At 36.1% G+C, this 12,427-nt stretch overlaps 1 protein-coding gene across 1 annotated transcript in view; it reads left to right on the top strand.

Annotated features, from left to right (window-relative positions):
• CDH12 (cadherin 12) overlaps positions 1–11,528 on the top strand; it is a 156,222-nt gene extending 144,694 nt beyond the window's left edge. The window contains exons 8-11 of the mRNA XM_023922145.2: positions 1,548–1,669; positions 2,275–2,392; positions 6,701–6,952; positions 10,265–11,528. Of these exons, the coding sequence (XP_023777913.1) occupies positions 1,548–1,669; positions 2,275–2,392; positions 6,701–6,952; positions 10,265–10,761 (989 nt within the window). The 3' untranslated portion in view covers positions 10,762–11,528. The remainder of the gene's footprint in view (positions 1–1,547; positions 1,670–2,274; positions 2,393–6,700; positions 6,953–10,264) is intronic.
• Positions 11,529–12,427: the final 899 nt, after the last annotated feature.

Below are 12,427 nucleotides of genomic sequence, written 5' to 3'. Positions count from 1 at the left end.
ACTGTCCCACCCCAAACCCCTTGTGAAGGGTGGCCCAGGTGCTCTGATTGGGTTTGAGTCTCTGGGGGTTTCTCCCTTGGTGTGCTTCTACTGGTCCCTGACCCTGAACTCCACCCTCAAAGGTGGAAACCCTCAAGAGTTCTGTCCCTCAAAAACCCCTGCTGTGCCTCTGTTCAGGGCTCTCTGTTCTGGACCTGACTTTGTTCCCATGCTGAATAAATGGTTTCACGAACTGGAGCCCGTCTCGGTTGGTGTTCCATGCTGGTCCCCAGAATCCTCCTGCTTCCCTGGATGAGATGCTGAGGTTGCTGACTGTAACAGATTGGATATGAGGTAGAAATTCTTTAGAGTGAGGGTGCTGCGGCACTGGCACAGGTTGCCCAGAGAAGTTGTGGGTGGCCCATCCCTGGAAGCATTCACGACCAAGCTGGAAGGGACTTTGAGCAATGGGGTTTAATGGAAGGTGTCTCTGCAACTGGCAGGGGCCTTGAAACTAGATGATCTTTAAATTTTGTTCCCACCCAAGCCATTCTGTTATTCTATGATTCTATGATTTATTCCTGAGGATTCAAGACAGCTCCCCTTGTACTTAAACCTGTTGTCATTCCTAAATCACCCTGATTGATAACATAGATTTTTTTTTTGTAGTTAACTGTTTCTGCCACTCATCTTAAGTCAAAAAGGATAAAATAATTATATTTTTGACTCACCAGCTATCCTATTTTTCATCTATTTGCTATTTTGCAAGAGGTCTCAACATAAAGTAAAAGAGAACATTATCTACTTTGTATTGAACTAGCGTCTCTGTTTTGTCAGACATTGCATTTATGAGTAAACATGTTTATAAAATGCATCCAGTGACTGATGAAGACTATCTGTAGAGGAAGGACAGTGGAAAGAAATATGGTGTATACTGTTGTTTAACATTTGTTTTGCACAAAAGTATTTGCTGTCTGAAAACACCTTTCCAGTTAAATAAATAACTTCCACCGTATGGCTAAATAGGTTGTATGCTAGCTGTGCATGCATGTTTCACTGATAAATTTAACACTGACTCTGGATTTCAGCAAGATTTTTTTTTTTTCATATCTTTCTCTGTCTTCTAAATTGGTATGCTCTGCTTGCCTCCTTAATATCTTGGAGATGTAAACAAAGGCTAGGCAATAAATATTGATTTTCTGCATTTAGTTGTGGAAAACAGAATTCAGTTTGAATCGTTGGAAGTGTTTTCCACAGGCTTAATAAAAAGTGATCGGAGAAAAGTTTGTGTCCTTAGTAACAGGTTTTTCACTTTTTTTCACTTTTTTTCCATGTATGCTTCAATAAACATAATCATGCTGATTGATTCCTTAACCCATGGAGAGTAATGGGTCAGAGTCTATTACAAATTGATAATAAGTTTGCTTCTGTTTTCTTCTTAGTTAATCAGAAATAAATGGAATTCCAGGGCTTTTGGGAGTCACAGTACTGAAATCACAAGCTTATGACAGCTTATGAAACTGGTGATGACAACAAACATAACACTTTTCTTCTAAAATTATTTATAGGTAACCCACTATTAACCAGCAAAGTCAATGTTATAATAAATGTTTTGGATGTCAACGAGTTTCCTCCTGAAATTTCAGTTCCATATGAGACATCTGTATGTGAAAATGCCAAGCCAGGACAGGTATTTCAAATTTGTAATGCTTGCTCTTATGCTTTCTCTGTCATTATTATTTATAGCTGTAGAAATTTCTGGGTTCAAAAATTACATCATGGTCAGAATTCTTCTACAAAAAAAATGTCAGTTTTGGAAATACATATTGGAATTGTGTTTGTTGACTTTTATGGTCTATTTACAGTCTATTTTTTTATTTTATTTATTTTCTCCAATTACATGGGCCTGAGCCACCCTTGACTGCATTTAATAGCTATGAGAGGAGAAAGAATCTCTTTCTTAAAGGGTTGTAAATGTGACAAAAGTAGTAGCAGATAAAGTGAAGCACAACCAAAAGCCATCACTAGCATTTTAACATAGACAGTAAATATTAAATAACTTGAATATATGGTAAATCTCTGATTTTCATTTTATATGTCAAAACAAGACTTTCTGAGTTCTCTGGTGGTTGAAGAATTTAGACTTCTTGCCTCCACTGCCCAGCGTATTAAGGGAATGACAGTAATCCAGCAAAATTTCACTTTCAACAGTTTCGTTTGATGTTCACTTTGCACTTTTACAAAAACTGTTTCTCTTAGGAGAGTGAACTGACTTCAGAATTAATCTGGTTTCAGGTGATACAGACTATCACGGCAGCAGATAAAGATTTGTCACCAGCTGGGCAAAGGTTTTCCTTCAAACTGTCATCTGAAGCTTCCAACAAACCAAACTTCACAGTCCATGACTACAGAAGTAAGTTGGTTACCCATATCTCTCTTTCAGAGCAGCAGACTCTAGTTACAATGACAAATATGGTTACTTTCAATTACAGTTGTGTCTACAGACCTGTTTTTCTTTGACATTTCTAATTGCTAAACTCTCTGGGACTTATATTAATATAAATTCAGGTCTTACACCTTTTCTTATTTTTAGGGGCAGGAATTGTCAGAACACCAAAGGCTGAGATTTCCCTACAGGCCTTCAAAAACACTGCTACCTGTTTTATTTTCTTCCTTTTATCATTCAGTATCTCAGGAAGAATCCATATGCCAATGCAGGTATACCTTTAAACAAGGCACTATTGCTGTCTTGTTTAAATACTATGACTTTGCTAACCATTTTCAAAGTACCCAGATATTGTGCTTTCTTGAGGCTACGTAGTCCTGCAGAACAGTGAGTTCTAAATACGTACACTGCTGCTGAAGTACAACATCCTTAATAACTTGGAGATTTATACAACAGGCATCTCTGATTTTCTTCCAACTTTTGTTGTAACTAAATATATTTTCTTTTTTTTTTTCCTTATTAACTTGAACTCTTTTGTTAGATGGCAAACAAACCAAGATGAAAAAATACATCTTCTTTCTACAGTAAGCATCTTCAAGGATGTAGTCTTGTAAGCAGACACTGCTAAAACATAATAAACTGTAGTAAATTTTTATCACTAACTACTTTAATCAAATCAGAGAAAAAGAAGTATTTGAGCTATTAGATGATCTTTAAATAACTGGGATAAGCTTTTAATATAAAAGGATTTACATTATATTTCAAAGAAAGAACACCTAAAGTCATCCAACAAAGTTAAAAAAATATTAGACTGTGCAGGTTATAAGTATCACTATCTTAAAAAGTATATTATTCTTCATTTTTTTAATTGTTGTTTTAAATTTAAATTTGAGGTTACATTGATTTTGAGGTAAAGGTTTCTTTCTTGAGAATTAAGTGACCCATTCCCTTGAAGTGCAAGAAATGAATAATACATCAATGAAATAAAATTGCAAAATCTTTTTTTCAGCATTTAAAAGAATGAATTTAAATAATATATATGGCCCACATAATTTTTGAAGGCATGCACTATGGATATTGTAAACTAAAGTCAACAAATTACCTAACAACTATTAATCCTGAAGAAACTTTAGGAAGAAATAAATTTGAAAAAAAACAACTGTGCTTCTTTTCTCTTTATAGCTCTCCTGTGAAGCTGATACAATTAAAATGGTTTACTCCCAAACTTAATACTGACTTTTATCTTTGTGTGTCATAGATATTTAAAAGAATTGAACAGATGAGCAAAGAACTTCACTTAAGGACACGTAAATAGAGAATATAGTGAAACCACTCATACTCTTGTAGACACGAATAATAGTATCTTATAAAACCGAAACTATGTAGAAATAAAGAATTTTATCAAAAGGCATTCAAACAGTTTTCTTGAGACAGACAGCTCAATGAATATGAAGGATGACTTTACAACAGATCCAAGTCCCTTACTTCTGGTCTTAGAAGACTAGGACACTGCTCTGCTCTGGAACATATTTCAAGGCCCATATGGGAAGAACCTTCACATTGATATGACTTAGAACATAAATACTATCTTTCTAAATACCTTTCATTTTTTTTTGGTAAAGATTTCTTTAAAGTAAGAGCTTTAATTTCTTTTTTTTTTCTTGTCTGTTTCCTAAAATATCCTTTAAATTCACTAAGGTGTTGGGTGTTGGTTTGGTTTTTTTTTGTTTTTTTTAAGTACAAACTTCTGCTTTAAAGAAGTCTTCTCAGGTAATATTAACAGATTTAATGAATTAAAATAATCTTTAAGTCTGTACAGTAATTACAGCTTTTGTCAAGTGTGCTTAGCATATGAGTTTGGTGAGGAAATTGTTCAAATATTATTAGATAATTAAAATTTCTCTGTTTCAACCAGTAATGTTGACACTGAGATGACCTTGGATCTTGGTTATCTGTTCATGAAGCTTCACTACTGTATAAAAACAAGTGCAATATTCTGATAAAAAGTGGAAACCACCAAGACAAACTTTTAAAAGTATTTCTTAACAACTGGGGGAAAAAAAAGAAAAATTAAAAAAAAAGTAAGCTATTTGATACAATGTAAAGAACTAAAAAAAAAAACACAACCAAACAATAAAAACCTTTTTTCATTATCGACAATTTGCAGAGATATTAGGAAAAAAACTGTCCAAACAAAAACCCTGTCTTGCAATATCTTCTGCCTTTTGTTTGCCACAAAGGTGGAGGAAAGTCTGCTCTGTGCAGAGTTTAGAGACGCAATAAAACAACCTTTTTGTCACTATGGAAACCTTTTAAAAACAAGTGCCATTTTCTTTTAAGTTAGCAATTATGTTAGCATCAAGCAGGTCCTTTGTAAAATCGATTTTTTCTATTTTTTGAGGACAGTATTGTTCACTGTGGTACAATTAATGCTTTTACAAGTAAAGGTGACATTTAAAATTTTTAAATAAATCAAGAAGCCCTAATCCCCATGCTATTCTATGCAACTGAAAATCACAGGTGGTCTGATACTTCAGCAGGTGTAACATTCTTGTGCTGCACCCAAGAGAAGCCAGGCCCCATACATCAGAATGTAACTTAATGAGTCGTTAATGAGGACTGGAGTGAGACAGAAGCTCAAGGTTGCCTTTCAGCAGCACTCCACCGTGTTAACAGAAGTGATGCCCTGTCAGAGATGTAGTGCTTCCAAAGGGACTGCAGAGCTCACTCTTTCTGCTTTGCTGGCCTCATTCTGCTCTCTAGAGGGTAGCTTCCATGTGGAGTGCACTCCATTGCTCGCCTAAGAGACAGAATTTCCTCTTCTCACACATATCTTATAAATTAATCTATTGCAAACAGTCTGAAGAACCAGAAGCTATCTCAGTTTCTCTAGGCTCTTCTGTGTAGAGTTCAAACACCTGCCTGTGTCCATATTCTCAAAACCACTTTGAACAATTGAAAGAGGTCAAAAAAGAGCAACAAAAAATGTTCAAAATCATAGAGTTAAGAGGCTGATCTGATTGAGTCTTCTCAAAGGATGGCAAGACATTTAGTTGCATTGTAAACTATTAAAGTGATCTCCATTGTTTCAATCAGAAGAAAAAACAGAATATAAATAATTCTAATAATAGAAATATGGAAAAAAATAGAAATAAGATTAAACTGAATGTCTTCAAATTAGTTCTTAAAGCTTTTATACAGTGCAGGTGATTAATCATAGAAAGAAAAAAACTGAAGATGGAAGCTATTACAACTGTTCTATTTTTTCTTTTCAAAACTAAGTGTAACTGAACTTGACCTGTCCATGCTTGAGTTTGATAAAAGGGAGGTGTCTGAAGCATTTTTTTAGCTATACACCTTCTTAATGGTGTCTAATCATAACATACTTAAATTTGTATATTTAGGGTTGCTTCTTATTGTCCTTAATCAGAATTCCATACCAGCATTTGAGTGTGAAATTCAGAGCCTTTAATCCTTGTACATCATAACAAACCTCTGAAGCATGAAAACCATCATGTGACATCTCGTAAAAATATAATTAAAAATATGGGTGAGATGGACAAATGATAACTGCAGCAGGTTACTTGCATTTAGTTCTGTCATCTCGTTAATTCCCTGATAAATTAATTTTTGTTTTGCTTTTAATGTAATTCTTTTAATCCTTACAGTATTTCTTTGCTACTTTGTTTCATTCAGGAAAAGCAGCAATAACTAACTGGGAAGAAATTATAAAGTCTAGAAGTCCATCTAATTGATAGAAGCTGTACTGATTTTCAAGTACTCAGTTCATTTCTCTAGTTTCTTTTAATGGGGCAGGAAAGCTAAAATGATTGCATGTTGTCCAGGTATATTACTTTGTATTTTTAAGGAAATTAATTAGTTGATAGAGACATGATTCTAAATTCATATGCAATCAAAATCCTTTGGACCACAGGCTTGGAATGTAAGGAGATCAGGAGAAATAAACTGAAATGTCTTCAGAATCATACTTGTAATATTTTGCTTGGGTTTTTTTTTAGGTTTTTTTATCTTCTTTGAAATTTCAACTGTTAAAATGTTTACAAGAAAAGGAATATTGTTTAAGGTTCTGCAAAAAATAACTGTACCAGTCAGAATACAATACCTTCTGTAATGGCAAAGCAAGGCAATTACATAATGCATACCATTCAACAAGTTTCAAATATGAAATACCAGGCTATTACTGAAGGTGATACAAGCTACAATATGAAATTACGTACACAATAAAAATCTGCTAATGACTCTCGTGTTTTACAGACAACACAGCTGGGATTGAAACCAGAAGAAATGGCTACAGCAGAAGGCAGCAAGAGCTGTACTTTCTTCCAATAGTAATAGAAGACAGCAGTTACCCTGTCCAGAGCAGCACAAACACTCTGACTATCCGTGTTTGCAGATGTGATTCTGACGGCACCATCCAGTCCTGCAACGTAGAAGCAATCTTCTTACCAGTCGGCCTCAGCACAGGAGCTTTGATTGCAATCTTGTTGTGTATTGTCATACTTCTAGGTTAGTTCTCGTGAAGCCCTGCTAAGTGCTTTACTCTGATTATTCACTAGCTTCACCTAGTTTTTAACAAAAGACATGGAAAATGTGTAGCAGTTTATTTCTAGAAGAATATCCCAAAACACTGATCATAACCATGAATCTTCTTATCCATTCAATATCTCTTAATGCATTAAGATAATCAGTTTTCAGTAGAACCCAAATAATATTTTTTTCTCTGAAACTATTTTAAATATCTTTCTTGAAAGATTAATTTTTTAGATTATTATTAAGGTAGACAAGTCCTACTGACAGTAACAGCAGTAGGACATAGTAAGAGCCTTTATTTAATTCTTCATGCCCACTAAAGCAAAAAGAGAATGAAGAAATGGAAGAGGAGAAAATAATTGTAACATAGACTGTTACCAGCCACATCTATATAAAGATTCACAGGAAGATTATTTTTATTTCAGGCAGGCATGGATTTCATAAGGTGGCATTGTTATTTGTTCTACTTTATATTTAAATACTGCCTTATTTACAGTATACCCAAAGTGCATCTTACTTGCACAACGTAGGCTGCAGAAATCAGACTGAGCCTTACAGATGCTGGACGATGTCTCATTTTGATACTAGTGGCTTCCAAGGTCCCATGATAATTTAATGCACACCCAAAAAGAGCTCCTGACACAGAATATAACGTATGGATACCTCATTGCATTTGGATGATGCAGGTGCCACTTAAGTGAATTACTGAAGGCTCAGGGTTGCATAAATAGCTTCTGAATAAGAGTGGGTAAAAGTCAGGATTTCTGCTCTGTGTCAAAAAGTTATGTTGTGAGAAAAATATTTTTTTCAAATCAGAACAAGAATGTCAAATGGCCACACATCAAATGGAGTAGCAGTTAGAGTCACAAATACATTCATACTGAAGAACTTTAAACAAAACCAAAAAACAACTAAACAAAATAACTTTTCAATTTTCTTGAAGCAAGAAGAATGCTGTCTCCTTTGCCACAATTGCAGTTAGAGCTGGATGGATACCCCAAAACTTCTCTGGGCAACATATTCCACTGCTTGACATCCTGGTGATAAAGAAGCCTTTTTTTTCTTACATTTTACTGGAATTTTCTGCATTTCAGTTTGTGCCCATTACTTCTCATCCTTTGACAGCACACTCCTCAGAAAAGCCTAGCTCTGTCTTTGCTTCCATCCATCAGGAATTTCTCACATTGGTAAGATCCCCCTGTGACTTCTCCAGAAGGCATACCTAGCTTTCTGCCTCTCCTCTGCCTCTCCTTGTGTGGTAGATGTTCCCATGCCTCAATTATCTTTGTGGTTCTACATGGATTTACTTCAGAGAGTCCATGTCCGTCTTGTAATGAGGACCCAGAACTGGGCCCAGAACTCCAAGTGTGCATAAACAGAGCAGAGGGCAATGTACATCTCACTAGACCTGCTGGCAATGTTTCTCCTAATGCAGTCCCAAATGCTGTTGATCTTCTTTGACACAAGGGTACATTGATGGCCCATGGTGAACTTGTCCACCAGGATCACAAGGCCTCATCCATCAAGTTGCTTTCTGGTTAGCTGGCCAACAGCATCTCCAATATGCAGTTACTCATCTCCATGTGTGGGACTTGGAATTTCTATTTGTTGAACATAATGGAGTTCCTTTCAGCCCACTCCCTCAGCTTGATGAGATCCCTCTGAACAGTGGCACAACCACTCTTTTTTATTGCCTGAAAACTCGCAATCCACCTCACCATCTGCTTGTGTAGTCCACACTTTCTCAGGTTTTCTGAGAAGATTGCTATGAAAGATAATATCAAAAGCTTTGCTAAATAGGATAAAAGTATTGCATTTTTCTCCCTTCATCAACCAGTCACCTCATCGTAGAAAGCTATCAGCTGAGTTAAGCACAGCTTCACCTTCATAAATCTATGCCTGCTACTCTTATGCCCCTTCTTAGTTCCCAGAATTATTTTCTCACTTTCTTAAAAATCAAGGTGAGACTGACTGGCTGCTAGCTCCCTAGCTCATTCTTCTTGCCCTACTTGAAGATAGGAGTGACACTCCAGTCCTCAGAAACCTCTCCCAGTCCCCATGACCTTTCAAAAATTATCGCAAATAGCCTCATAGTGATAGCAGCCACCTTCTTCATCATTCATGTGTGTATCTCACTATATTCCATGTACTTGTGTGCCCAGTTTGTCCAAGTATTCCCTAACCTGATCCTCTTCCACCAAGGATAAGTCTTTCTTATTCCAGACTTTCCCTCTGATCTCAGAGACGTGGAATTACTGAAGGACAACTTTACCAAAAAAGACAGAACCAAAGAAACTGCTGGCTAGGTTGGCCTTTTCTGTGTCATTTGGCAACAGCTCACCTTCCCCATTCAGTAGTGGGCCCACCTTTACCTTTCTGCTCTTTTTTTTTTCTGTCTTATTTGTACAAGTCCTTCTTGCTGCAATTCATGTCCCTCCTGAGATAGCACCATGTGGGCTTTGTCTTTCCTAAGCACATTCCTGTGTGTTCAGACTGTCACTGTATATTCCTCCTGGCTCACCTCTTGCTGTGTTCCACTCTTAGATGCTTTTTTTTTAATCACTGAGTTTAGTCAAGGGCTTCTTATTCATCAATGAAGGCCTCCTGCTGCCTTTTCTTGATTTCCAGCTCCTCAGGTTGGACCTCTGTTGAGCTTGGAGGACATGATACTTGAAAATCAACCAGCTCTCTTGGACCCCTTTTCTCTCCAGAACCTTTAACACATGATTTTTTGAAGCAGATCCCTAAAGAGGCCAAAGTGTACTGTATAAAAAGCTAAAGTAGGATTATTTTTTCTGTATTTCAAAAATTCCAAATTTGAAATTATTCAAATTATTTATTGTTCAAATTTTTTTTTTTTTTTTTTTTTTCTGTTATACTTGGTGAGTAGGGTTTTTTGTTTAGTTCTTTATTCTTGTCTTCAAAGTGTAAATTTAGGATTCTTTTCTCTATTTTGCTATGGAAAATATTTTTTAAAAAAATCACAGCTCTGTCTCTCTGAACTAAAAACCTGAAGTCCTGTTCAATTCTATTTGTTTGCAAAGCAGGCCAGCAGGAAAATTATTTGATACTTTCTCCAGCAGTACAGCAAGTACTTAGGAAAGTTAGACTCTTATGGCAAAGATCAAATAATTTTTCATTGGCTAGAGCACTGCTAAGCACTGCTCTTTTCTAAGGACAAAAGTCCCTTTGGTTGCTTGTGGCTTTAAAAGAAAGATATAATGATGTGTCACCAGAGTACTAAATTATTTCTGTGCATGTCTTAACTTCAGTTGTCTCTCGTTACAGTCATTGTGGTACTGTATGTAGCACTACGGAGGCAGAAGAAAAAGGACACCCTGATGACCTCTAAAGAAGACATCAGAGATAATGTTATCCACTATGATGATGAAGGAGGTGGAGAAGAGGACACCCAGGCTTTTGACATAGGTGCCCTGAGGAATCCCAAAGTGATTGAAGATAACAAAATACGCAGGGACATAAAACCAGACACCTTGCGTTTTACGCGCCACAGACCACCAGCAGAAGATAACACAGACATAAGAGATTTCATTAATCAAAGGCTGAAGGAAAATGATGTAGATCCATCTGCACCCCCTTATGACTCCTTGGCCACCTATGCTTATGAAGGCAATGGATCTGTTGCAGAGTCTCTCAGCTCTATAGACTCTCTGACTACAGAGGCAGATCAGGATTATGACTATCTGAGTGACTGGGGACCTCGCTTTAAGATCTTGGCAGATATGTTTGGAGAAGAAAGTTATAACCCTGACAAAGTCACTTAAGTACAACTACAACAGTGAAACAAAAAGAAAAGCAAACCAACCACAAATTTAAAAGATATACCTAAGCTTTATATAAGACACAATTACTTTGATTATAAAAGACAGCAATTGTTTCCAGCAAGTTACTACATTTATCATACCGTCAGTTTTGGTTTGATTTGTGAAAGAATGATAAATCCTGTAACATACACAGGTTTCTGTTGTTGTTATTTTGTTACTCTGGAATTACACTGAGACAAGCTCAGGCCTACAAGGTGCAGTTTACTGACCTGACTTAGAAAGAAGGTAACTTTCTGGCATCACGGTGGAAGAGTGGTAGCTTTTTCGTAATTCCACTAAAGTGCCTATTGAAACTTTTATCATTTAAGTGGTAAACTGTCTGCTGTGATGGTGTTACAAAACTGAATCATAAATCAGACACGAACTTTAAGACAAGAAGCAATAGCAACATGCTGACTTCTTTTAGAAAAAAATGGAGATCACTTCATGGAGTATCCAATGACTAGAACTGTGGGGGAGGAGGGGGGTGTGTACATTGTGTTTGGGGGTTATGTTTGTTGTCTTTTTTTTAAAGAAAACAGTATGTTGAGACATCATATTTCCTCTTCCAAAGCTTCACTGAAAATTTAAATTTAAAATGCTATTGCGCACTCTGAAGATGTAAAGCCCAAATTAAAAAGGAAAAGATCTTAGCATACATCAATGAATATTTAAAATGTTCATAGAAATACTACATTTTTCCAAAATAATAAAAAGATTGAAGCAGCTATTCCTTGATGTGAAGGAAATTTCCCTTGTCTCTCCCTCTTCTTTTGAAATGAGACTATTATTAGAATGTAAAAATGGAGAGGGTTTTAAAGACTATTATTTTCTTTTCAGTACCAAGACACCTTTACCATTGTACGTATCACTAAAGAAGTCCATCACTAAAGCACTCCATACTTTTCTTTGCAATTAGATTCTTACTCTGCAGACACCATAAGCATATATATTATAAAAATAGTTGTTTTTTCCATTGATCATCTGCTACAGTTCAGCATATCACTGTATTTCACTGCCACACCCACAGGAAACATTTTAGAAGACCTTTTGAGGTTGGACACTTTCTTAATTTTGTTCTTGACAAAACTGAAACAGAAGCAGAATAAATATATAAACCAGCACTTTTGTCCACTCTTTATGTACATACCCATATATAAATGTAGCTGTGCAGATGACAGAAGTTCAGGTATGCACAAGGCATTATGTCTTGGAAGATGTCTTGCAAAACTATTTTATGTGACTTTTTCTGATGATCTAAGGCATAGACATTTTGTAAGACAGTGGTTTATGGCTCCCAAAGTGCATATATCCTTACATTCTCCTTCCAAAGTCTCTGCAGTGCTATGCAATCTGTTAGAGCTCTACTCATGATTAACGGCACTGCCAAGGTTAGCCTGAGTCTTTCTTGAACCAGAAGTCTTTTATTCACCTCAGGTCTATAGCTTACTTTTTGTATAGCTAAAGAATTAATAACTATCAGATTTACTTAGCTCACAAGTCTGATACTAACATGCACAAGTTTCCCTTTACCCTCTTTACCCTCTGGAGGAAATGTAAAGATATTTCAACTTTTTATACATTAATCTCTCAATGACACTTTGAAAGGTGCATATAATAAATGAGT

This window comes from Cyanistes caeruleus, chromosome 1 (assembly GCF_971803275.1).
Source record: "Cyanistes caeruleus chromosome 1, bCyaCae1.hap1.1, whole genome shotgun sequence".
In the NCBI taxonomy this organism is placed as follows: Eukaryota; Metazoa; Chordata; class Aves; order Passeriformes; family Paridae; genus Cyanistes; species Cyanistes caeruleus.
Note: the sequence above shows the minus strand (reverse complement) of the source record. Positions and strands in the feature narration are given on the sequence as shown.